The sequence below is a fragment of the Ovis aries genome, chromosome 11 (genome assembly GCF_016772045.2).
Source record: "Ovis aries strain OAR_USU_Benz2616 breed Rambouillet chromosome 11, ARS-UI_Ramb_v3.0, whole genome shotgun sequence".
Classification (NCBI taxonomy): Eukaryota; Metazoa; Chordata; class Mammalia; order Artiodactyla; family Bovidae; genus Ovis; species Ovis aries.
In genome coordinates, this window is record NC_056064.1 from 21,957,244 (window position 1) to 21,984,193 (window position 26,950).

Sequence of the window (26,950 nt, forward strand, 5' to 3'; positions counted from 1 at the left end):
TTTTGCCTTCAATCTTTCCCAGCGTCAGGGTCTTTTCTAATGAATTGGCTCTTCGCATCAGGTGGCCAAAGTATTGGAGCTTCAGCATCAGTCCTTCCAATGAATATTCAGGGTTGATTTCCTTCAGGATCAACTGGTTTGCTCTCCTTGCAGTTCCAGGGACTCTCAAGAGTCTCATTATCCCCTGGGGCACGTTATCCCTGGGATTTCTAATGAGTTCACTGTGCTCCCTCTGCAGCCAGGCCTCAGGCTGTGGCTTGTGACAGGCCTCTCTCCTGCCTGTGGGGAGAGAGGCTGCTCCTCGGGCTCCAGGGTCAGTGGACCCCAGAGGATGCAGGCAGCCTCTGCATCCCCGTGTCTAGCTCCAGCCTCACAGGGTCACTTTAGCTTCATGACATTTTGGGGTCCCCTGAACATTAAGGGTCCAGTAGCTTAGTAGAAGCACATGTTAGTATATTCTTGTGCTGCATCGTCCTGTGATCTTACCAGTCAACATTCCACCACCTTTGACTACCAAAATACAAGATTAGAATATAGATATACTTCTCTACTTCATATAGATATATAGAAGAGAAAATCCGTGACTTGTTCTAGGGGTCTTGGGGGTGGGGTTACTGAGAAGATGCCTTTGCACCCTTGCACAGGCTGGCCCACAAACAGAGTAACGGAGATGTGGAGGGGTGATTGGCTGGGGACCTGAGGTCCCAGGGCCATCACTTTCCTCCCTGTTGGCATCTCCCTTGGCCCAGACTACCCCCGACCCTGGGTGCGTGTCTCTCTCCTTAGCAGACCCGCTTTAGTGGGAGTGTGGAATCCTCCTGAACTCTCTGTCTCCCTCCTCTCCGCCATGAAGCCATCTGTTACATCATCAGGTCTGTAACTTGGAATGTCTGTGCGTCTGCCCGTCTCCTTTCTTCTTTCTTGCTGCATTACAGCTCCCATGTCCTCTCCAGGTGCCTCACCCTCCCAGCACCTCCGCTCTTCACCGACCTGGAAGCTCTCTGCACGCCATCACTGAGGGGCCTTTATGGAGGTCTCACTATGTAGGCATGAGTGCTTAAATCACTGGCCATCAGTGATTCACTCAACCTCCAGCTCTTCTCCCTTCCCCAGATGTTGAGGTCCGGGGGTGGATCTTAAAATTCCAACCTTCTAACCACGTCTCTCTGGTGACCCACACCCATCATCTTAGCATCCCAAAAGAGGCTTTTACTCCTTCGATTGGAAGGGTCTTGGAAACTCTTGTGTCAGGATCTGGGACTAAGACCAAATATTATAACAAGAGATGTTCCTATCACCCCTTTCATTCAGGAAATCATAAGCATTTTAGGAGCTCTGTGCCAGGAACTGGGGGTGAAGGCCAGATATACACGCCTTATTATGTTACAGTATCACAATGTGCACAATCCATACCATATACTCCATGCACGCACAGAGTCCTTGGAGGTTCCCGCTGCCTGTCTGGTTCAGCAGATCCATGGGGCTGTATCTGGGAGAGCTCGTGCTCCCTGCTTGACTCTGTCCTCAGCTCTCACCCCACTTGCTGTGTCCTCCTGGACGTCTTGATGAGGGTTCTTTCACAGCGTGGAGTCAGGTATCTTCCACTGCCTGCACCCAAGCAGAACCCTCTCCACCTGGCCTGTCTTCGTGCCTGGCAGTGCGCAGATGAATTGATCGGATTGTCACTTTGTATATTGAGGCCCATGAGGGCTGAGCTCCCCTGTGTCACCTGGACAGGCTCAGACTGTGCAGGAGAACCCAGAATCCTCTGGGCACCTTGGGAGCTGGGCTCAGAGCACCCCTGGATTCTGAGCGTCCCCCAGCATCCCAAGGAGGCCTTGCATAAGATGCTGCCGCTTCATTCAGGTGTCCATCCAGGTGGTGCGGGGAGGGTCTGGGACTTGAGGAGGCGTCTTCTGGGCTGGGTGCTGTTCCGCGAGTGCTCTAGCCTCAGCTCCAGCCGCCTGAGTTCACCAGGGCCTGGCATGTGGCCTCCACCCACTTCCTTTGCCTTGGGGAGCAGCGGGGTTGGCTTCCTCCTCCCAGCATTTTGTGCAGACCAGGGAATTTGTAGCCCTATAAGCTGTTGACAAATGCGTTTCTAAGGAAAGGGTTTGGACACACTTGGCGAGAAAGGCAAATCCCGTTAGCCATTGTCTAACGCTGGCTGTTGAGAACACCATGTTCTCTGCAGGGAGGCTCGGAGCGCCTTCTCTCCTATTAGGGGCCCTCACTGGCTTTGTTGTCTCCCCTCCCTTCCCCCTTTGGAGCCAGCGGACAGGGCCCGAGAAAGCCCCGGAGGCACTGCTATGAGGCCCTCGCTCTCCCAGCACCTGTTTTTCTTTTGTTTCTCTCCTGTCCTCTTGTTCCTTGCCCTCATCCTGTAGCTTTCCTCTCCTTTTCCTTTTCCCCACCTTCCTCATCCACTCCCTGCCCTTCTCTCTCTCTCCCTTCTAAGCCCCTTTTCAAACAATGGGTGTGAGGCAGAGTCTATTTTCTATAGAAATGAAACATTCAGCCGTAGTGGTTTTCTTTTGTATTATTTACTTAATGTTTGGCTGTGCTGGGTCTCCGCTGCCTCGCAGGCTTTTCTCTAGTTGCGGCGAGTGGGGGCTCTTTGTAGCAGCGAGCAGGCTTCTCCTTGTGGTGGCTTCTCCTGTTGCGGAGCACGGGCTCTAGGGTGCTTGGGCGTCAGCACTTGCAGCACACAGTCTCAGGAGTTGCAGCGTGTGGGCTCTAGAGCACAGGCTCAATAGTTGTGGTGCACAGGCTTAGTTGATCTGTGGCACGTGGGATCTTTCCTGGTCAGAGATCGAACCCACATCTCCTGCATTGGCAGGCAGATTCTTTACCACTGAGCCACCAGGGAAGTCCCCATTGTGGTTTTCGATGAACCGAGGATAAGGGGCTGACACTGCTGTATTTGTAGGCAAGTCTCAGGATTTAAAGGGCTGGTGCAGGCTGTCTGGAGCTGCCCCCTGGGCCTGGGGAGGGTGGCTGGGGGCTGCCTCAGTGCTCTCCTCTGCTCATCTTGTTTCATTTTGAGAACATAAAAAGAAAAGCCAGGAAAGGACAAAGAATAATATAATGAACACCCATGTGGCTACCACCTAGAATTGACAACTTTGCTTCCAGTATTTAGTATAGAAATGAATGGGAGCATTAAACACACACCAGGCTGGGTTCCCTCCACTCCTCCCTGGAGCCCCTTCCTTCTCCCTGGGGTGCTAGGGGTGCCCAGGAGTGACCCTACCACCCATTCAGTCTGAGTCTCCTTCAAATGCTTGCTCTGTGGCTGTGAATCCATGAGTAATGTAACGTCATGCTGGCTGTGTTTGTAGACGTGTCCTTAAGTGCTGGCATGCTGTAATAGCGTTCTGCAGCTTGCTTTTCTCACTAAACATTATGTTTTTGAGATTTATCCCTGTTGATATTTACATCTGGTTTATTTCAGTGCCATGAAGTGCTCTGTTGTACTACAGCCTGTTTATCTGTTTATCAGTTCCACTGTCGGTGGATATTTGGTTGTTTCTGGTTTTTCCCTAAGAATGCTGCCATTTTAAATGTCTTCTTCGGGACTTCCTGGCAGTCCAGTGGTTAAGACTCTGCACTTTCACTGTAGAGGGCATGGGTTTGATCCCTAGTTGGGGAACTAAGATCCTGCCTGCCTTGTGGTGGGGCCAAAAATAAAGTCTTCTTTGTGCCTCCTGATGTGGCCACATGGGCCTTCCGGCCAAGTTCAAGTGAGCCTAATCCTTTGACCTCCCTTGGGTTTTCTGAGCTTCACCTCCCAAACTAGCTGCCTTCTTCCTTTCCTTAGTAGCTCTCCAGCAGGGGGAGATTTCAGGGAGCAGGAGAGAGAAGAGGGATGTGATGAAAGGAATGGGTGGTGGGTGTGGCCAAAGCATGGTCCGCATTTGTCATCCCACCCCTACTGCCCTTCAGTTCTTATTTGACTTTTATTTAACTTGAATGAATTTATCATAAGACAGTTTAAGAAAAATGTATATCTATTTCACCCGCATTCCTGCCTTCCTCACACAACTGTTTTCACTTTTCTGAGTCCCTTTTGGTCTTTGTCTACAGGCATATTTCTGCACAGTTGTAATTGTACACATAGCACTGTGTATTCTGTATTTTCGATTTAACCACATATTACAAACATTTTCCATCCTGCTGCAGTCTTCATGATGACCATGTATTGCCGTGATCATGTAACCTTTTGTCCTGCCACGTGCCCTAACCTGCTCTATCCTGTCCTGGGGCCTGCTTTTCCTTGCCTTTCTCTTCCCTGTCCCAGCAATCTTTGTGATCACACGGTCATCTAGAAGCAGAGAAACAGCCCTGCCCAGCTCCTCTCCCAGCCGCCAACGGCACTGCCCTCAGACCCACCACCTCCTTTGAAACTCCCTTTCTTTGGTGATAGAAAAGCAACCAAACGCAACAGCGGGACAGTCTCAGTACGTGCGACTTTGAGATTGTTTTGCATACGTACAAATCGGCTTCTCCCAAGAGGAAACAGCATGGAGCCAGCTCCTTAGGCCTTTTCTTTCTTCTCTAGGTTTTCAGGGAGATGGTGAAGGGGATTCGGAGGCTCTGGCATGGTCTACCCGAGCTCCCCAGGGAGGCGCCTGGGGCCGAAGCCCTCTCTAGGAGTGGAGAGTATGTGTTCTGCGCCCAGAGGTTGAGCTTGGGGTGGTGCACGTAAGAGAACGCCATCTGTAGACGTGGCAGCGTCGTGCCCTGTGGTGCTGATCTCACCTCTGTCTTCTGTTTCTTGAGCAAACTCCCTCCAGCCACCGTGGAGGTTCCTGTTTATATCACTAAAGCAGGTCTTCTCCTTTTTCTTTTTTAACTTATTTTTATTTTTTGGCCACGCTGCACAGCTTGCAGAATCTTAGTTCCTCAACCAGGGACTGAACCTGGGCCCTGACAGTGAACGTGTGGAATCATAACCACTGGACCACCAGTGAAGTCCTCGGCACCAGTCTTCTATCCCTTCTCAAGAGCCAAATGACCAACCTAGGGCTGACTAATAATACTGATACTAATACTAATGGACTTAGTTATGATGAGAGCTGATATATATGGAGTACTTTGTGCCAGATATCCTGCTCAAAAGCATTTTCTACCTGTCATCTTTTTACTCCTTCCTACACCCAAGTAAGATCGGAAACTCCCACTACCCCCATTTGACGGTGTATAAATGAGGCTCTGAGCAATTAAATGACCTGCCTGCATCTTCCTTGGAACCCTCACTGTAGTCCTGCCGCCCCCACCCCCACCCCCCGCACTGTCCCAGCTGGGAAACGACAAGTTCAAGAGAAGCAGAGACGAACTGTTCCCTTTTCATTTCCTTCAGAGAAGCCCTTTGCTGGTGTGGAAGTTACTTTGTACAAAGGTGTCGATTAGAAATTTTCTGTTCCCTTTAAGTTTCCCATTAGAGGCTCTGCCCTATTTTCTCCTTGGAAGTCTCTGCTTTGGGGAACCTGCTTCAGGGGCCGGGGGAACAGGGAAGGCAGGATGGGCTGGATGGGGAAGCGGGTGAATGGGAGAGAAAAGGGAGAGGTGATCATATCTCAGCTTCCTTCTCCCACAGCCTCAGGGAAGAGGCAGTGGGTGGTGCAGAAGGTATGGATGCAGGAGTGTGCCCTGCCCTGCCCAGCTCCTCCTTGGGGATGACCGCCTTCCAACCCACGGTGCTGTGAGAGTCCCCGCCAGCAGACTGGCCTGGTAGAAAGAGCAGCAGTTTGCCAACAAGCAGACCAGGCTTCCTGCGCCAACTTGGTCACTTACTGGGCAGATGACCTTGGGTAGACGACTTGACCACTGGCAGGAGGAGGACAGTCTTACATCCCAGGGTGAGGTCCCCACACTGGGTGGAGCACTGAGCAGATGCTGTGAGACTGAGCTTCCTTCTGGCTGGTTCATCCCCAGAGAGGCGTACACACTTAGGGCTCTGGGGCCAAACTAACCCAAGATCTGGTCAGTGATGGGAAAGCGACTGGTGCTTGTCAATTCTTTTTCCCAGTCCATGTGCTAGAAGTGGGCTTCTCTGGATTGAAATCTGTGTTCACTATACCAAGTCGCTTTCTGTTTGTGCTCCACAGTCAACCTAACCTTGTCATCTTGGGCTTAAACCACCAAATACAAGGGGCCTTTGCTTTTGCATGGCTTTTGGGAAGGGGTGGGGAGGGTCCAGGGGAGCTGTCCCTCCACAGAATTGGCTGAGAAACCCCCAGTAGTCACCTGGGGGCTCGAGTCCCTGCCTTGCTGTCCTGGTGCCTCCCCCACCACCGGCAAGGACTGGAGACAGGCCTTAGCCATGGTAACAAAGAAGCCCATTAGTCACCTGGAGAAACCAAAGCCCCAAACCAGGAAGAAGGCCCCTCTGCCTTTGGATTTTACTTTCCCTCCCTTCTCCATCCTCTGTGCCTGCCTGCCCGCCACAGACCAACCCAGCATCCCACGTCTGGGCTGCAAACAAGCCTGCTGCTGTGTCTAATCATAGCAGTGGGCAGGGCCCTGGTTTAACCCAACACTAGAAATTGCCCAATTTCAGAAACTGATTAAACAACTTTGCCAAAGCAATTTTGAGATGGGGCATGGCAGTGGGAGGTGTTCGTCTGCAGCTGGCTGGCCCTTCATGCCATGGGCCCCAGCCCCAGGCCCCTACAGGCTGCTGACTCAAGCCCAGCCCTGTCTGGGATGGGGAGACCCCTAATTGTGAACCCCAGGTCTCTGGGAGATGCCGAGCAGATATGAGATGAGGCTGAAGATGCCCCATGTCTATTGTGCTCTGGGTGCATCTTAAAAGCCCTCCAAAGTGCCGGCTCTGGCCAAGGGCATTTGTATGCGATGTGTGTGGTGGGAAAGGCAGTCCCCAGAGGCTGCTTCTCTCTGGACCTGCTCCCCAACATGCCAAGCCTCTCCTTCTCATAGGTGTGAACATAATGCGCTCGTTTTTCCTTTTGAAGGTAGGCCCACCCCTGCATGCCTGCCACCCCGGCCACCGCACAGGTTACAAAACACCACGGCTGTGTTTCTGGTACCTCAGCATCCCTCCCCCCGCCACCCCCCACAGAGAAGTAAAATGTCAGTGAAGCAAACTACTGACTCAAAGCTGTATAATCTATAAATATTAAATTGCTCTGGTTTTCCCTGGCCCAGCTAGCTCCGGTCAGCTCCAGTGGGGAGGTGGCTGGTTAGTGCAAGGAGGGGAGGGACCAGTGGGGAGACAAGTGTCCTCAGAGGTCAAGGCCGAGGCTACCTCCATGGGCTGAAGTCCCTGGCTGGAGGAGAAGCAGCAGAGAGTGGGGCGCATGGAGCAGGGAGCTGGAAAACCCACGCCCCCCTGTAACGCAGAAAGGGTCACCTCTGATTTTTCCGTTTGAGGCTTTATGGTTGGAGGGAGACTGTGGTTTGTGGGGAGCTGGGTGTTGCATCTCTGACCCCAGCCCAGGACTCTAATGTGAGGGCGGCAGCACTGCCAGTATGTTCCCTCCAGGGACTGTCCCCCTCAGAGCGGGCACTGGAACCGTCCCAGGCAGCGGGGCTGGTGATGGTGGCCAGCTGTCCTCTCCCGTCCGCTGCCCCAGGCTCCTCCCCCCACAGGCCCCCTGTGCTCCCCCTGGGGGGGGCCCTCCTGCTGTGATCTGTGCTGGTCTATACACCCTTGCATGTGCACTGCAGGGGAGTATGTATTCACACCACCTGCTGAGGTTGAGACTTCCTGCAGGCAGGAGCAGCTCCTGTTTCTTGGGGACCTCATGTTGTTGCTCAGTTGTGTCTGACTGTTTGTGACCTCATGGGCTGCAGCACACCAGGTTTCCCTGTCCTTCAGTATCTCCCGGAATTTGCTCAAGCTCATGTCCATTGAGTTGATGATGCCATCCAACCTCTCTGCTGCTGCTAAGTCGCTTCAGTCGTGTCCGACTCTGTGCGACCCCATAGATGGCAGCCCACCAGGCTCTGCCATCCCTGGGATTCGCCAGGCAAGAATACTGGAGTGGGTTGCCATTTCCTTCTCCAATGCATGAAAGTGAAAAGTGAAAGTGAAGTCGCTCAGTCTTGTCTGACTCTTTGCGGACCCCATGGACTGCAGCCTACCAGGCTCCTCCATCCATGGGATTTTCCAGGCAAGAGTACTGGAGTGGGGTGCCGTTGCCTTCTCCATCCAACCTCTCTAGGCTTTCTCATTTTTCTTCTATGTACTGATACCCAGGGCTGAAGTTCTTAAATGCATAGCCTCGTTGATCCTTCCATAGTGGGATAAGTTGGGAACTGCAGTGTGTTTACCACATGGCAGCGGAGGGTCTGAGGTCCAGAGGCGGGAGGTGACTTGCTTGGGGTTCTGTGGAGAAGTCCCCTGCAGACCCAGGGGGGTTCCATGGCTCTTCAGAGGTGGAGTCCAGATTCTACTCAAGGACTAAACCGTGTCCGGGGGGGCTGTCCCAAGCTCTCTCTCTCTTTCTCTTGCAGGCATCCCCACCCTCATCGTGCTGGACCCGCAGGGGGAGGTGATCACGCGGCAGGGGCGGGTGGAGGTGCTGAACGATGAGGAATGCAGGGGCTTCCCTTGGCACCCCAAGCCTGTGCTGGAGCTCTCCGACTCCAACGCCGTGCAGCTCAACGAGGGCCCCTGCCTCGTCCTGTTTGTAGGTAGGAAGCTCAGCTGAGGGCCCCAGGTGGGACACAATGGGCAGAGCTCACTAGGGGGCCAGGGGGGTCTGTCCCTGCAGCTTCTTTCAGTCGCCAGCAGCGCAGAGCCTGGGTCTTTGTCTCTGGCTGCCGTGCTTCTGACCCTGGTGATTTATTCATGCTTCTCCCCTGTGGTGGCTGTGCAGGGAGTTGCTGCTCTGCTTTCCTTCTAGCTGCTCCCGGCCACCAGCTGGGAAGAAGAGGTCAGGCCGGGAGGAAGCCCTCGGCCCGCTGATGAACAGACCCATTGTTGGAGGCAGGGCTGCTGCGCAGCAGCTGCGGGGGGTGGGGGTGGGGCCCCTCAGGCCAGGGCTCCCCCCAGCTGCTGCTGCTGCTCTCCTGTGCTCTGAGGAGCTGCCCCAGGGTGGCATCTCTGGGGCTGAGAACCCCTCTGTCTCCCTGCCTCTCCCTCTCGTGCTCAGTGTGTAACGGGTCTGCCCTGCAGGAAGACACAGGAATACCTGCGGCAGGTTCCCGGCAGGCCCATAGGGTGACCCCTGGTTCCTTCTGCAAACGGAGTAACTGCTGGCCAAGGGCCATCTCACCCTCTGCCTTAGGTCTCATTGCTCGGTTCCAACTTAAGTCTGGGTACCCGGATCATGGCTGAGCTGCTGCCGCCTGTAGTGAGAGGGCTGGAGAATGTGTGTAGCATCCAACCCCCATTCTCTAGAAGTCTGGTTTGGGGGCCCCCAGGTGGGAGGGAATCCTGGCTTGCAGGCTGGCCTTGTACTTGGAGGACAGTGGCGCTGGGAAGGATGGCCTTGGGGACCCATTCCCCTTGGTCTTTACTGCCTGCTGCAGGCTCACATGCCCCAGCCTGGGGCCTGGGAAGCTTTTATGAATGAGGGACAATTAGGAATGTCACTGGCCATCTGTAGATGTGGAAACAGGGTCCCAGGGAAGCAAAGCAAGTTTCCAGCATCACCAAGCTAATCAGAGGTGAATCTAGAGTGTATGGGGCTGAGCCTGCACACTGGGCCTCCTGGGAGGACTTCTGGGTGAAGGTCCTCTGCAGGCACCTGTCCCCGCTCCCCTGCTTTGCACTGGCTCTCGGTTTTGGGGTTCAGCAGGGATGAGATGCTCCCACGCTAGTTCACTGGAAGCAAGAGATGCCCAAAGGGGGTTCTGGGAGCCTGGTTGGGGGTTCTTCCCTACAGTCAGCCTGTCCCCTCCCAGGCAAGTCCCACTGCCAGCTATGAAGTTGGCATGCCAGTGCCCTGGTGCCTCCCAGCTGCCACTGAAGCTGATGATCAGAACGCAGTCCTGACCCACCACCACCACCACTTCTCCCATTTCCATTAGGAAGTCAGGGATCCAAGGACAGAGCATCTCATTCTATGATAGAGAGAAAACACCAGCGTCTCAGGTTCTGGCTTAGGAGAGGCTCAGCTTCCAAGGTGCGTTTGTGAGTAGTTCAGTGAACAGGATTTCGCTTGCCTGGGCATTAGTGCTAGATGGTGAAGTTAGTTCTTCCTGGGGGCATGATGCAGAACAGCTTGCCTGCGAGAGCAGTGAGGAACCTGGCCTGTGCCTGGGGACACACCCTCGTGCATCCAGGAGGCGAGGTCGGTGTCCCAGGGAGGCTTTGCTTCCATTCAGGGGCCGCCCAGATGGGCGCGTTGGGCCTGGACCTGGGCACCAGTCCATCTGATTGACAAGCCAGTGCTTCTTTGTGTCTTTCTCTCCTTGTCACAGATTCTGAGGATGACGGCGAGTCGGAGGCGGCCAAGCAGCTGATCCAGCCAATAGCTGAGAAGATCATTGCCAAGTACAAAGCCAAAGAGGAGGAGGCGCCGCTCCTGTTCTTTGTGGCGGGGGAGGTGAGTGCCGCCGGGGCCCCCGGGCTGGCTCCGCTGGCCGACCCTTAGAACACGAGTGATGTAGCCCCTGGGGATGTCTGAAGGGGCCTGGGGTTCTGGGGTGACGGTGCTTCTACAAGAGCCCACAGACAAATGGAGCATGAAAAGGTGTCATCAGTCAAGGAAAACCAGTTCCGGCCCCTGCCGCCTCCTTCTTCCCATCTTACCCAGCAGTCCCCAGGCAGCAGGGAGCCCTCCTAGAACAGAAGCTCCCACTTGCACCCAGACTGCTCCCACCCCGGCTGCGAGGGAGCCACAAAGATAGTGGTCAGCACTTACTCCTTCCGGGCTGGGTCCCAGCCAGGCTCTTGATGCTTTACAAAGAGACTGTTTGGTTAGTCCACGAACACCCAGCCGCCCAAGGGGCCTTTTCCCATCGCTGATGGGGATCCAACTGCAGTTACCCCTCCGCCCAGGGAGAATGCTGACGTTCCTAGCGTCCCTGCCTCTTCCACCCCAGGCCTGTCCCTAGAAGGCCTCCAGCTGGTAGGGGAGTGGCTCCCAAGGTAGGGGAGCCTGGGTCCCCGCAGACACGGAATCTGAGATTGCACAGGTTGCGCAGCCACGCCCCCTCGGTTCCCCACCCTGGAGCCACCCTCCACGCATGCGCAGCTGCCTCTCCCCACCCAGGCACTGGCCTCAGTCAGTTATTGACAGACACACATTTCGAAGCCAGCGGGCCCCCCTCCCCCACCCGCCCTCCTTGCTCCCATCTGTACCTCTAGTTGGTCCGAGCCCCGTGCTCATTTCACGCTGTGTTTGGATCCCAGGGGCGGCCAGACACCCTGAACCACCCATTCATCACCTCAATAGCCGCCGCTGCCCGGTGGGCCCCTGGAAGACAGCTGGAGTCACCCTGCCCAGCCGTGGGGTGGAGGGAACAAAGACGGTTCACAGGGGCCTGCCTTGGGCTACACAGCCCACTCCACACAAAGCACAAATGGAAGCCGCGCTGAATGTATTAAACTCTAACCCCTTCGACCAGAACAGCGGCTTGGAGAGAAAAGATGGGCTCAGGAGAGGGAAAGGGCTGAGCCGGGGGTGGAGGCGGGGCTGCAGGGCTCCAGCGGCCGCCCTAGAAACGAGGCCGAAAAGGAGCGCTGGTAGGTTTCCTATAGGCCCGGCCAGGCCAGGTGCCTCACCTGCACCACCCACTTGCTTGTCACCTACCCCTCCTTAGGGGTTCACAGATGAGGAAAGTGAGGCTGGAAGAGGGTAAGGCTGCTGCGAGGCCGGCCTGGCAGGGCTGTGCGCCCAGGCTGGCTCACTCTCCCGGAGCCCCATGTGAGCCATTATGGAATCCCTTTTATAGGATTTATGAGACCTGGCCTCTGAGAGGTTTCTTGCCAAAGCCTCGCATTAAGTAGGTGGCAGAGAGAGGAGTGACTGTGAGATCAGGAGTGAATGTGGAAACAAGCTCTCACTACCTCTGTCCACAGGGTCCTGTACAGGGCTGGCCCAGCCTGGACCAGGATGTTAGGCAGAGGCTCAGGGGCATAGGGGCATCCACTACTCCAGCTCCCCACCCTCAACCTGACCTTCTCTGCCCTGAACCCGGACTCCTGGCCTTGGCAACTCTCTTGGCCAGTTTTCTAACCTCAGAAGCAAGACAGTGGGAAAGGAAGTGGGCACAGGGCGCTGGAACCATCAGGCACCAACTGGGTACCTTGGAGCCCAGGACTCCAGCCCTCCACAGTCAGCCTGGGGCTGGGGCCTTTGTCTTGATCCCATCCTCACCCATAGACAGAAGTTGTCCCTTCCCGAGCCTTAACAGACATTAAAATTCATCTCCCCATGTTTGCTCAGAGGGAGGAGGCAGCAGGCACTGAGCTTGGCTTTCTAATGGGAATTGGATGGATGGGATTTGTCCAGGTGTCTCCCTCTATTTATCATGAAGATTGTTTATTAACCCAAATGGAGCGCCTGAATTGGGTGAACACTGCCAGAGATGCTGAATCACCCGGCATTGCTGGGAAGTGTGTGCTGTTTGTTGGGTGGAGGAAAAAAGACGATCAGTTATCTTTCCTAAGAAATTGCCCCTTTAGAAAGAAACGTTTTTGTCTCGGAAACTGCTTGCCAGCCTTTAAGACCCAGAATACTATGAGCTCTTTTTCTGCAGGTATTCTCATTCAGTGGAGATTTTTGCACATTTTATAGTGGAACAACCTGGGGATGGGTATAGAGCGTCCATTTCCTGTTAGCAGCATGAAAAGTAACCTCAGATGGCTGTGTGTATGCATGCTCAACCCTATTCAACTCTTTGCATCCTCAGGGATTATAGCCTGCTAGGCTTCTCTGTCCATGGGATTTTCCAGGCAAGAATACTGGACTCGTTTGCCATTCCCTTCTCCAGGGGACCTTCCTGACTCAGGGATTGAACCCAGGTCTCCAGCATTGGCAGGTGGATTCTTTAACACTAAGCCACATGGGAAGCCCAATCTCAGATGGCTACCACCTTACAAATCTTTCTCCTTGTCTTTGGATTTCTGTTTGCCTTTATATTTACTAAAGGTACACCACATACTAGAAAAATCTCTCAGGACAGTCACTAGGAACCTACAATTACTATAGCGATGGTGTAAAACCTCAGTAGTACTTCAGAGGCCTGGGCTTCTGAACTGGTTGTGCAACTCCTGCCTGCCCCCTACAGCTGTGGGGGTGGGGGTTGGGGACTAGCTGTTCAGTTAAAAACATTTGGAAGCTGAAGTCCAGATAGCCCTCTGCCCACAGTGGGGCTGCAGATAATTGAGAGTGGGTTGCAAAAGTAAGTAATCAAAAGACATCCCATTTTTACAAGTTAAAGTTGCTTTCATGCTATAAAGCAAGATGACTCACCTGGGGTTTGAGCTGATGCAGAGAGTGAATTTGATGAACCAGCTCCCCCTCGCCCTGGTAGGGCAGGGTCCCCTGATCCCCTCCTCCCTGCTCCCAGTTCTGAGAGCCTATTTTTCCTGGAGGCCGCGGCTCTCCAGGATGGTGGGGTGGGGTTCCACTCTATGGTGTCTGGGGAGTCCGGGCCCAGGGGATTCTCTGCCCTCTTTCTTGACAACTCATCGGTTTTCTTTCCCTCTGGTGACTTCCAGGATGACATGACTGACTCCCTGCGAGATTACACCAACCTGCCCGAGGCTGCCCCTTTGCTCACCATTCTGGACATGTCAGCCCGGGCCAAGTACGTGATGGACGTGGAGGAGATCACCCCGCCATTGTGGAGGCCTTTGTGAATGACTTCCTAGCAGAAAAGCTCAAACCAGAGCCCATCTAGTGGGGCCCCAGCTTCGTGGGACCTTATTTAAAACTCATTCTTCTCCTCCCCCTCCTCCCTTCCCGTCACCCTTGGACTCTTCCAGCGTGTTCCGAATCACACAACCCAAGTGTCCAACCTCTCTGTGGTGCCTTGTTCTCTGCATTAACTCCTCAGCTAGCACCCTAGGGTGCGCATACTCTCCAGCGGCAGAAGAAACCACCGTGTTTGGAGACTCTGTTCGGGGATTCATGGGGCTGGCGTAACCGTCCAGAATGGGGCTGCAGCGCGCTCTTGGTCGCTAGCTCTGGGTGAGGTATTTTGCGCGCCCCGGGTGTTCTAACGCCGAGTGGGCACAGACCTTGGGTGCGCCGGCTCTGCCGCGGGTGCTAGAGCGCATGCGCAGAGCCCCAGAGGCTCAGACAACGCGGGGCGCTCAGGTGGAGCCGGTCGGGGCCTGGCCCCCGAAGTCTTGGCACAGAACTTCTGCCTGCCAGGACAGCCTTTCCTCAGTGACTTGGTCTGTCTTGACCTGAGGAGAAGAACACCAGCTTGTCAGTCGGTATCTTGGGCAGGGGAGGAGCTCCAGCTCTCAAAGGTAACTTGTGTTCTTTTCTGATGAGAAAGAGTAGCTACAGTAATGGTTCACGTAGTATTTGCTTACTTTGATGGAGCACCTCCCATGTGATAAGAAAGAGCTGCTTCTTCCTTCCTTCGAGCTCTTTCTCCCTTGATCTTGACCTTCCCCCAGTTTCTGCCTTCTCAAATGGACAGCCCCTCCCATCTTAGAATGTTGTTGGTAAGTTCTCCCCTTCGGCCATCTTCCCAAGAAGAGGCGGTGGACCTGCATTGCCAGAAGAGCACCGTGCCCCCAGCGCCCGGTGGCTCCGGGCCTGGGGCCCCTGGAGCCTCTGCCCACCCTTGGTTACCCTGCGTTTCCTTTTCTTCTCAAAGCAGAACTTTTAAAAGAGGCAAGCAATTGCCAGAAGCCTAGCTTTTCCTAAGAACCTGCAGAAAGGGCTGTGCCCTAGGGAGTGCAGGCTGAGGACAGGTCAGCTAAAAATGGGCCCTGTGTTGGCTCTGCTGAGCCCAGCTCAGCTCCTTCTTTGGGCTGAACTGACCACAGAAAGGAAACTAGCAGCTGTGCTCTTAGGATTTGGGGTAGAAGGCTTCCCTGGGTTTCAGCCTATCTCAATCAGGTGTCAGGGCCTTTTGGATCATCTCAGGCCTCACCTCTGGCTCCACTCACAGCCAACCAAAACCGTTTATTTGGAAAACCCAGCCCCTTCCAATTAGCTGTTGACAGCATTGCTTCTTGCTGAGTGGGATTGTTCATTTGTAGTTCAGAGGGACAAGTTGAGTTGGTCATTGCTCTTACTGTTACCAGCCTGAAATGCAATCACCTAGTAAGAAATAAAACAGGCATCTCTGGACGTTATCAACCATTTGGCCTTTCCTGTCCTTCATAACAAAAATCTTCTGGCTTGTACTGTGCTCCATGGGGTGGGCAGTGAGGGTGTGGGTGGCACATACAAGATCTTCTTGACTTTCACTGGGTACTTGGCAGCTGTGCTTCAGGATTTTTGAGAACCAAGCCCTAACATGGTCATCTGTTGAATCCTTCAGAAGCCAGGATGCTTGTTTGGATGAGAGTGCCGGAGGCAGATCCCTGCTGGAGCTCTGGCCACCATCGCTTGGGGTTTGACTTGCCATGGCAGGGGGTGGAGTCTCAGATGACAGGCATCCTTGTGGACTCATGCTCATTCCCCCTCCACAAGGGAACACGTGCTCAGAAAGCTTGAGAAGGCCAGTTGGAGAAACATAAGAAGTCAGTCCTGCAGGGGTCCTCCTGTGAAGAATGAGGTTGGAGACCCTCAAACCTGGCTCTGTCCAACCCCCTAGGACTAGGGGCTGCTCCAGGAGACCTGCCAGTGTCTCCCTGGGGAGATGGGAGGGTGGAGACAAGATGAGGTAGGTCAACCTCACTTGGAGGATAGTTGGGATTTCTGTCTGTGCCCTGTACCATGATGGCCTTGGAGGAAAGGTGGTCTCTCTCAGCAGCTACTTATTTTCTGAGGCAAAAGGAACAAAATCCAATGGGAGTCCTCATAAGTCATTGAAGCAGAAAAATGAGGTCATCTATGATGCTTCTATGCCCTTACAGGGCCAGCTGAACTACTTGCCACTAATGTCAACTGGACCCACGCCCCAGAATTCCCCCTCTTGAAGGGGGTGTGAAGGTTAATATCAGTGGGAAGTTCTACTAAAAAGGTACGTCTGGTTTATACAGTGGCAACTTTGGGGGAGAAAGCCAGGGAGAGTCACTTCGCCAGTGAAGAATCTCTATAGTGCAAGATGCTAGCAATCTTAAAGGTTATTGACGAAGTGGGTGGCTTCTTAATTCCTACTAAGCAGCTCCAAAATACCTTAAAATTCTGGTCGCTAATTAAAAGCAGGTTAAAACGCCAGCTGTGACATATTCAAGGGCTTCCGCCAACAGCAAAGGAAACCGGGCCCTGCAGCTTGGGACAGGATGGTGGCTGTAAAATGCCACCCTGGGGTTACAAGTCTGTGGTCAGCACAATGACTTCCAGATCTGATTCTACCCTTTTTTTTTTTTAAACGGAGTTGAGATTTTTTTTTTTTTTTTAACCTATCTTCAACAGTAAAGATCTCCTTAAGAAAAAAAGAAAGGTATGTTTGGGGATAGGTATGTATGTATGTGTTAGTCACTCAGTTGTGGTGGACTCTGTGACCCCATGGACTGTAGTCCACCAGACTCCTCTGTGCATGGAATTCTCCAGGTGAGAATACTGGCATGCATGCCCAGTCACTTCAGTCATGTCTAATTCTTTGTGACCCAATGGACCATGGCCCACCAGGCTCCTCTGTCCATGGAATCCAGGCAAGAATACTGGAGTAGGTAGCCATTCTCTTCTCCAGGGAATCTTCCCCACCCAGGAATTGAACCCGAGTCTCCTCCATTGCAGGTGAATCCTTTACCATCTGAGCCACCAGGGAGTCCAGGTATGTATAGCAGGTAGCTGTAAAAGCTGGAGGGTGACTGAGAACCACCTTGTCTTCCAGGAATGGGGTAGGAGGTCTGGTTGCTCCCCTAGCCTCAAGTGTGTCCTTGGAATCAGTGCCTCCCACTTATCTGAGCACAGGGAGTCTGTTCTGCTGTTTTTGGCATTAGCCAAGCTTCAAGTGGTAATTTTCAGCCAGACTGTGTTTTTCCTGTTGCCTAATTAAAGACACTAAAAGCTGTTCTCTCCTCCTGCTGCCTTGTTGCAGGGCAGCAAAGGGAATTCTGCAGCGATAGAGACATGGTAGAATCTGCTGGACCCAATAAGGTCACTAGAGGGAGAAAGCTACACACACGCACAGGCATGTCCACGTGGAGAGGCCTTGGAATGGCAGCTCTGGGAGGGGTCCGAGTGAGTTCCTGGTCCATCTCCTCCAGGGTGCGGGCATTGTTTCACTGTGAACCCCACCCCTCCCTGGGCAGGCCCTGCTTGCCTGCCAGGACCAGGACCTCAACAGAACAGAAATGAGGGCTGTGGGTTGTGGCAGTGCCCCTGCAGCTTCTCTCCAGATGCTGCTGTGTGGACCGAGGACGGGCTGGAACTCAGGATCTTCCATTCACCCTGAAGCAGCTGTGTTCAGTGAGCCCTAAACCTAAGTTCCTCTTTGTTCAACATCAACCCCTGTTGAGCACCCACTGCTTTCCTCCAAGCAGGCTGCTCAAGGGAAGTTCTCTGCAGACAAATGGCTATTTGTTAGCTTCATTATTGGCTATTCATTATTAGCAAGCAGTGCATGTGTTGGAGAAGGCAATGGCACCTCTCCAGTACTCTTGCCTGGAAAATCCCATGGACGGAGGAGCCTGGTAGGCTGCAGTCCATGGGGTTGCAAGGAGTCGACGCGACTGAGCGACTTCACTTTCATGCACTGGAGAAGGGAATGGCAGCCCACTCAGTGTTCTTGCCTGGAGAATCCCAGGGACGGGGAGCCTGGTGGGCTGCCGTCTATGGGGTCGCACAGAGTCTGACACGACTGAAGCGACTTAGCAGCAGCAGCAGCAGTGCATGTGTGAAGGAATATTTTTCAGGAAATAGTAGGCTCAGATGTAGGAAAGTATGATATGGAGTCTACTCTATGGCTGGGATTTCTCCTACTGAAGGAAGTGTGAAACCCGGATATACCTTTAGTGTGAAAGCATGAAGAGAAGTCATTATGGTTCATTGTTCAGCCTGTGTCCCACCCCTGGGCCTTCTGGAATACTTTCCCAAGTCAGGAAATGTGTGGCTAGATTTAGGTAGGATGGTTCTGAGGAGCTGTTGGGTTTCCATGCCATCACGCGCCTCCTCCCAAAAGCCTCTGTCCCCCAGCCTGAAGGGCAGGGTGCAGCCAGCCTCACGTCTGATTCCTGGGTGCGCCTGCCTCACACAAGCAAGCCAACCACACAGGGCTAGAAGTGGGATACAGGAGGAGGCATGGTTAGGGCCCAGGCCCCAAACCAGATCGCCTTTGACATTAAAGGATATGAAGTCCCCAGCTAGCCAAACCACTCTCCGGGCCTGCAGTCACAGAGGTGCAAGCAAGGCTGGGAGGCCAGACCCTGCTGCAGCCTCGTCTCTCCTCAACCTGCATTCTCTCCTTCAATTCCGAGGAAGGAACAGCTATGGAAATGGTCCTCTCCAAGTTCCCTGTAGCTCAAACAGTAAAGAATCCGCCTGAAATGCAGGAGACCTGGGTTCGATCCCTGGGTTGAGAAGATCCCCTGGAGGAGGACGTGGCAACCCACTCCAGTATTCCTCCTGAGAGTCCCAGGGACAGAGGAGCCTGGTGGGCTACAGTCCCTGGGGTCGAAAAGAGTCGGACACGACTCAGCGACTAGCACTAGCACCTCTGCAACCTCGAGGCCCAAGCTGAACAAAGTTGCTCTTCCCTACAAATGTGTCTAGGGCAGAACTGACGCCGTTGCTACGTGCAGATTTTTGGTACACATGCTTTGGGCAGCGGCCTGGCTCCCTGAGGCTTTCAGTGCTTGCAGCTGCTCCAAGGTAACTCGGGACCCTGCTTTAGGGACGGTCAAGTCACCCACAGCAGCACATCAGCTTGTCTGTTCATCTGGCTGCTTCTAGCATATTCCCTTTGCATGTTCATGGATGTAAAGTAAGATCTTGGCGTTAAAAGGTGTTTACATGAGTTTTTTCTTTAAAACACATTTTCCAGGTGAGCCAGCCAGGTCAGCTCCCACAGAGGGTGGAGGCTGCTTGGCCAAGAGGGGTCCACAGTGCAGCAGATGGTTTTCAGTACCAGCCAGGCTGTGGTGCTGTTTCTGGGGTCTTCGCGTGACGTGACACAAAAGTGGAGCTAAAGGTAGCTCAGGTTGTGGTGACACCTGGTGTTGTTAATAACCCTGGGAACGTGCTAGGAGGTCCCAGGTGAAGCTGGTAGAAACCAGTTCCCCAAGGTTGGCTTATCCTCTGGGCCTGCATGACTTTTTTCCCCCTTAATTGGTGTGTAATTGTGTAACACTGCCGTGTTTCTGGTACCGCAAAATGCATCAGCCACATGTATGCATATCCCTATTCCTTGGATTTCCTTCTCATTTAGGTCACCAGAGAGCACTGAACAGAGTTCCCTGTGCTATACAGTAGGTTCTTATATATGTACGTCCGTCTACCAATTCATCCCATCCGCCCTTCCCGCTTTGGTTTGTCTGTGAATGACTGAAATTCTAAGGTGCGATAGCAACTGAGGCTGGGGGAGGGTAAGGGCTTTATGCCTCCCCGTCTTGAAACTCCTAGAGGGCGAGGTGGCGGGTTCCCAATGGACGTTTCAGGAACCCGGGACATCAGCGTTTGCTGAGAGCTGCTTTCCTAGAGGCTCCATTCAAAGGAAAAGATGTGCTAGATTTTTTCTGTAGCAGCTGCTTCCCATTTCTGTCCATTTCCTCCTAGTTTTTGGTCCAACTTTCTGTACTTCAACATTTTTGCCGAGAACGAATGACGATGTGGATGGATCTCCCGCTGCAGCAACTCTGAGCTTGCCACAGGCCCAGGGTGGTGGAGGGAGACTTGACTCCATCCTCTTGATTGCAACAACTTGCATCCAGGAGAAATCCCCACCCCTCCCTCCAGCATTGGGAGTCGTTTTGAGGTGTGACTGCCCCCTTGTGGCAGATACCACCACTACAGCTACATGCAGCACAAAGGCAAGGGGCAGCTTGGCCAACCTTCTGAAGTTCTAAAGGCTTCTTTCAGCCGAGCCATGTTCTTTACTTGTCATGTGCTGCTCAGTTTTCATCCCGTTTTCCTGGGGAAATGGTGACAAATACTGGTAAAAAACTGAGAAGGATTCAAGATAGCTAATTTACATCAGTAGGTAAAAAACTTCACCACCACTTGCTCCCCCATGATCATTTAAAAGGAAAGACTGCCCCTTTCCTCTGCTAAATTATACCCAGAAATATATAAAGAATTCACAAGGCATGGTTTACAAGTCATTGATCATAAAGTGAAGGGGACGCAAATTTCTTTTCCTTCTTACAACCAGGATGATAAAACCGGTGGAGAGTGACGTGCCAGGCATGCTCTTCTGCAGTGCTGTTTTCCTGAACAAAGACAAGATATAGGGTGTGTTGCTCTTTCATTGGTTTTTATTTTGGGATAAAAATAAGAGGCTGGTTTCATGCTGAAAAGGCATGGAGCCTCTTTTCAGTGATGTATATTTTTTTAGCACTTTTCCAAGGTGTTGGGAGACTTGTCAGTAGAGTGGTATTGTTCTGTGGGTTGTCCCCCACCATTTCACCTGCAGGCATTGTGGCTGTGAAGCTGGCAGAGGAGGCCACACACAGCCTTTGTGGGCTCAGCACAGTACAAAGGCTGTGGGCTCTTCTAGTTTCTGAAGGCTGACAGGGATAGACGCTCTCAAGAACATTCCAGGGGCCACTGTCGCCCAACATTTATGTGGGGCCCTGGGCAGGTCCAGACCAGAGCAGCTTCCAGCCTGTCAGCCTGAGAGAGCACAGCCAACCAGAGAGATTGTTCCTGTAAAACCCACTCCTCTCCAACATAACACCACATAACAAAGCAGTCCCACCGGGGCCGCTTAGGCACAGCCATACATGACCTTTTGGTTTACCAGGGACCTGGGCGAGGTGAAGGGGTTAGGAGAGGTCCCTAGTTTCTCTGGGCCACGCTGCAACTCATTGGACCTCCGTGACGAGCAGCTGAGGGGCTCCCAAGGAAGCCCAGTCAAGGCAGGAGCCACCATATGGAAGGGAGGTGCTCACACTACACTGCTGGCATCTTCGTCTTCAACCATACTCTCTGTGGCTGCAAAAACACTGCTCAAAAGTCAGTCCCATACTCTAGTCCCACCCCCCGCTTCCCATAGTGACTTAAGAGTGATCACCGCCTGCCCCTGCCCTCATGTCCCTGGCTACATCCCACTGGTGCTCAGTAAGGATTCAGTCTGCCCTGTTTTAAGAGAAGAACAGCAGGGTCTTGCTGCCGAGCTGTGGGCTCAACGGCCCCGAGTGTTCATCCTCAGGACTTCCGCCCCTCTCCGTGCAGGAGCCTCTGTTCACACAGCACCAAGAACACTGGTGTTCTGTTTATGCTGGACGAGGGGTTAATGTAAACAAGTCATTCCATTTAAGCAAAAGGGTTACACAAAGCAGGACTAACAGCAGGAAGCCATTACAAGGAGTATGGCTTTGTTGAGAGATGCAGGGTTAAGCTGAAGATTTAAAAACTGTTTTTCCTTTTCTGAACTGAGAGTCTTCAAATAGATATCTGCAGAGGTGCTAAGAAGGTGTAATACCAACAAATGAAATCAGCTGTTTCACCAGAAATTAGGGAGAAAAACTGTGTCATACATAAACTGTCTAAGTCATGGCCTGCATGAACAATCAGAGATTAACACAGCCAAGCCAGAACCACTATTAATACTACTGAATGCCATCACCTGTACCCTTAGCTTCCTCAATCATTAATCTCTCAGCTATGTCCTCACCACTAGGCCAAAGATGAAGATGGGCGTTGAGACCCACTGACCACACTGAAATAAATAAAGGATTTTAACATAATCTACTGGTCTGCACTTCACAGGGGCTTACTTTCCATTGACCAATGATCAGAGGAGTAAGTGACCAAGCCTGGGCACTCTAACCAGCCCTCTCTGACTGCAAGTACCTGCAGCTGTGGAGGGAGGGTCCTCCTGCCCAGGATGCTGCCTTCAGCAACTTTCTGGGCACAAAGATGCTCTTTGGTAGACAATTTTTAAAAACGTAAGAGCCACGAGGCGCACTTACTTCTGTTCTCTTACCCACCCACACACACACATAAAAATCAGCGGGAAGATGGGAGACCTCAGGAGGAATTTTGACCTTCCTTATTTTTGAGGCTGAGCAGAGTCATGGAAGCTCTTATTTTCCAGTAACCAGAGACAACTTCAAGCTGAGGACAGCTTCCACACACCTCCTCTTGGTGTTAATGCCTGTCCCTGCTCAGGCGTTCCACCCTCACCCGCAGCTGTCTTTTGCCTTCAAAGAGCAGGATGCTCGCAGCCATGGCTGAATTCAGGCTGTCTACGCCGGGCACGATGGGGATCAGCAGCCTCCCGCCCCTGTGCTCTCGGCCAACTGCAGGGACTCCAGGCTCACGCCGTGGGTCTCCCCACCTATCACCACGGCCGCCGGTGCCTCTGTCCAGTCTGAGTCGTAACTCTGGACCTCGAGTTCAGGGAGCCAGTCTTGACTCGCTCCACTCTCTAGATCCTCTTCCTCTTCCTCATATTCATGAAACTTCAGCGGGCGGTGGTCACGTACCCAGCCATAGTCACTGGCCTTGTTAGACCTCTGGGCCTGGGCCTGCACATAAAGGCCACAGTTATCAGCCACGTAGACGCGGGTGTCAGCAGGCAGGTGGTCGGGCACTGCTTCCCAGTCCAGGTTGTTGATGATGGGCACCTGGAAGTGCGCGCCCATACCTGCCCGCAGCACTTTGGGCTCCCAGGCATCCACACAGCCTAGCAAATGAAAGAGGATCCAATTAAGATTACAAACCTTCCCAGACAAGGGGACTTTGAAGGAAGTCAGATTAATTCTGGATCAGGATAAAGCAAAAATGTCCTATCGTGGCCTTGGCGGCTGGGACCTCTGCCTCCCCAACTGTAGCAGCGTCCAGCAAAGTGCTGTAACAGATTTTATTCATTCCTTCAACATGCACCACACAGAATCCCCTGGCGGTCTAATGGTTAGGGCGTCATACTTCTATTACAAAGGGCCATGAGTTGGATCCCTCATCAGGGAACTAAGATCTTGCAGACCATGTGGCATGGCCAAAAAACCTCCCACACATGCCAGACATTTGGACAGGAGATGGGAGAGCCTGGAAGTCCCCAGCCTCAAGGAGCTTGTAACGGAGTGGGCAGTGGTGAAGGGACGACAGTTCAGCAGGTGACTAGATTCTCAGTAACAACTGAAGTTAAAAAAGCATAAACAGGGTAACAGAAAACCCTTGTGCACAGCATGGCACTCGGGAAAAACCACCGGGAGAACACGACACTGAGCTGCATCGTGAAGGACAGGAGGATCTTGTCAGGGAAAGACCAGGGCAGAGGAGAGTTACAGAAGCGGCAATCGCGCCACAGTCTGAACACTGTAAGCATGATAATCGAGCCAATTAATGGGAGTGAGGTGGGAGATGAGGCAGGAGGCAGGAAAGGACCAGTTTAAAGGAGGGTGGTGTGCCCAGCCGAGGGGTTTAGGGTTTCACCCATTAGACAATATAATGTCACCAAAGCATTTTAAGCAAAATAGGGACAGAATCTGGTTTATATTTTAGACCCATTTGGCTTCAATGTTGAATCTGGACTGGAGCAAGGAGGACACTAGTAATGGGGAAATTACAGCAATCCTGGGAAAAACCAAGGCCAGAGCCCTGTCCTGCACACACCCGTCTTCGCAGTCGTGCTAAACCCAACTGCCTCCATTCGTCAGCAAACACGTGGCCCTTCCCAGTGCCACAAGCCAGGAGACAGCAGGACTGGGGCACCATGTATTTACTACCCTCCCTGACTTGTTAGCACACATTTCCTAATTGTAAGTTATCTTAGAAGCTAATCTGTCAAACTTGAGGAAAGGTTAAGTAGGCAAACCAAGTTCAAAAAGGAAAAAAAAAAACGTGGAGAAGGTAACACTGTCTACGTGGGTCCCCAACCACAGGCTCTCCTGAGCACTGTGAGAAACAAGGGCTGGGAGGTGGGCTGTGTGCCAAGAGGCTAGCAGTCGGGGAAGAAGAGGTGCCATCTAGTCTGACTTCTCCACCCAGTTAGGAGTAAGGGACAAGCTGAGATTCCCCTCATCCTCGGGTCCTCTACGCTGGGCACCACATCAGATGTTCCCCGCCTTTCTCTACCTCTCCCATACCAGCCACCAGCAACAACGTGGAAACCGCCTGCCTGGGTGATACAGGTCCATTTCCCAAACCACGCTTGCTCTCAGAGCTCTCAACAGTGAGGCAGGTGAGTGGGGTATGGATATAGGGCCCCGAGCCTGACTTTCATGCTGGCAGAGAGATGCACCCCAGGAAAGGGTGATGGGGGAAAGAGCTGGGAAAGGCAATACAGGTGAGTCTTAGCAATGGGACCACTTCTCTTTACACCGAATGGCAGCTTCACTGCTTCTGATGGATGATCCTCTCCTCCTTCTCCTTCCAGGCTGTAATAGGTCTATTAGACATGTCCCAACTGTCAGGCAAGTCTGTTTGGTACCAAGGCTACAAATTTCTCTTTATGATGAGGGGACAGAACCAAGTGTTAAAACCGGCATCTATTTCTTCCCTAATTAATTTTAAGTTCTTTTAAAAACCTAGCAGGTGTCAAAATAATTTTAAAGATAATCAACAAGAATGAGTGTGCCAGGCATGGTGCTGAGTACTTGATGTTCATCTCACTTAATCCTCAGAACAACCCTACCAGGTAGATTCTATTACGCCTGCTTTCCAGATAAGGGAACTGATGCTCGCAATGCTGCTCACTTACACAGAGTTACCAAGGGACAGATCCAAGAACCAAATCCATACACATCTGCCCACGGAGCCAGCTCACTACAAACAGCCACCTAATCCACCCAGTGACAGGCGATCTTACCTTTGGTGAGTAACACTTTGCTGCAGCCTGCCCCAGCAGCAGATCGCAGAATTGTCCCCAGGTTCCCAGGGTCACGGAGATTGTCACAAATCAAGGATATTGGCAGTGTGTGGCGAAGCTGAGTCTCAGGGTATGTCATCTTAACATGGTCAGGTTTGGCAAAAATCCCTGAGGAAACAAGAAATGTGATTCATTTGTCTGATGTGGGTATGGGGAGTAATCTGACGTTTTGGTTATTTATCACTGTTGGTGTATTTGTAATTACATACATGTAAACATTCTGATGGAAAAATTCAGTGTGCTCCCCACCAACTCCCTCATAACTGCTTTCAACAGTGTAATGTGTCTTTTCAGAACTTCTTCCATGCACTTCCCTACATGTATGTCCATCTACCCATATGTAAGTGCTTTTTCTTTTATAGTAAAATCACACTCTATGTGGGGCTTCCCTGGTGGCTCAGAGGTTAAAGCGTCTGCCTGGAATGCGGGAGACCCAGGCTCGATCCCTGGGTTGGGAAGATCCCCTGGAGAAGGAAATGGCAACCCACTCCAGTACTCTTGCCTGGAGAATCCCATGGAGGGAGGAGCCTGGTAGGCTACAGTCCATGGGGTCGAAAAAAGTTGGACATGACTGAGTGATTTCACTCACACTCTATGTAATTATTCTGTAATCTAGTTTCTTTTTTTTTTGGCCACACTTAAGTGGCTTGTAGGATCTTAGTTCTCCTATCAGGGATTGAACCTGGGCCCACAGGCAGTGAAAGCACCAAGTCCTAACCACTGGACTGCCAGAGAATTCCCAATATTTTCTTAAGTTTTAACTGGACATTAAAGGTTGAAGTGACCCCCAAAACATAAGGTCTGAGGAGGAGTGATTAAAGCTTGAAGTGACCCCCAAAACATAAGGTCTGAGGAGGAGTGATTATTCCCTGCAGACTATAAAACGCACAATACAAATGATGACAGAAAACTAGCTTCAGTTTCCACTTAAAATACAAGATTCACAGATTTGAACACTGTTGTAAGAAAAGGTTAGGCTCAGTAATATTTTCAATTTCATTTAAATTTGTTGCCCTGAGACAAGTATGAACAAATAATTCCAAGTCTCCCTTTCTACAAACACAGTGAACAACCACTGACCCATTATTCCCTGTGGTGTTACCAGGTCGGACCAATCCTTGATATCCTCAAATTTCACCTTAATAAGGCTAACACCTTTCAGCTTTTCAATGGGCAGCTCCTTTATGTATTCCAGACGGCTAAAGAAGAAAACTTTGGGCACAGCACCAGCCTTGAGAGCGTCTGCAATCAGCCTACGACCTTCCAGCAGGATCTTCCCTGCTTTTCTCGAAATGGCCTGGACTTAACTATGGTCATCACACTGCTGTGGGTGGAAACAAAAAGACAGGATCCTCATTACCGACACACATCGAGTTCTAGCAGACATGAAGAGCTTCGTAGTGAAAGAAACGAACGAACTGTTAGAAAGACACTTATTCTGCCCTCTGTGCATAATAAAAACCAGCGAGGTGTGCTGCAAGAAAGTCCTCCAACGCAAGGGAAAGAGGTCAAGCTCTCGCTATGAGGACTGAGGAGAAAGAGAAAACTCGACAAGCCTCGGAAACACATCACCTTAGCCTTTTGTCTCCAGGGAAAGCCTTATCATAGCGAAGCCCCGACTCTTCCCAGGTGCTGGGGGTCTGGGATGCTGGCCCCTGAATCTGCTGCTTCTGTCGCTGCTCCCGGGGACCGGCCTCTGCCGCCGCCTTCTGAGGCTGTTTCCTGGGATCAAGCTTCCGTTCCACAACCTCATCAGATGGAAACAGCACTTTCACGGGGCTCCGCCGCAATGCCCGGACCCAGCGCCGCGCATCGAGGTCCGAAGCCTGCACCACCCGCAGCAACGGTCGCGTAGCCCATCCCACGCGCTTCACTAGCGCCGCCATCTTCCCCGCCCAGTGGGCTGCGTCACGAAAGCGCG

At 52.4% G+C, this 26,950-nt stretch overlaps 2 protein-coding genes across 2 annotated transcripts in view; one reads left to right on the plus strand and one right to left on the minus strand.

Annotated features, from left to right (window-relative positions):
• Positions 1 to 15,248, plus strand: part of NXN (nucleoredoxin) — a 160,369-nt gene extending 145,121 nt beyond the window's left edge. Inside the window, 4 exon segments of the mRNA XM_027975166.3 lie at positions 8,482 to 8,661; positions 10,396 to 10,520; positions 13,643 to 13,760; positions 13,763 to 15,248. Coding sequence (XP_027830967.2) covers positions 8,482 to 8,661; positions 10,396 to 10,520; positions 13,643 to 13,760; positions 13,763 to 13,824 — 485 coding nt within the window. The 3' untranslated portion in view covers positions 13,825 to 15,248.
• Positions 15,249 to 20,452: 5,204 nt separating this feature from the next.
• Positions 20,453 to 26,941, minus strand: MRM3 (mitochondrial rRNA methyltransferase 3). The gene is given in 6 exon segments (XM_004013238.6): positions 20,453 to 22,438; positions 22,441 to 22,845; positions 24,970 to 25,137; positions 26,110 to 26,310; positions 26,313 to 26,353; positions 26,602 to 26,941. Coding segments are annotated over 6 exon segments (1,260 nt in total). The 5' UTR covers positions 26,916 to 26,941; the 3' UTR covers positions 20,453 to 22,307.
• Positions 26,942 to 26,950: the final 9 nt, after the last annotated feature.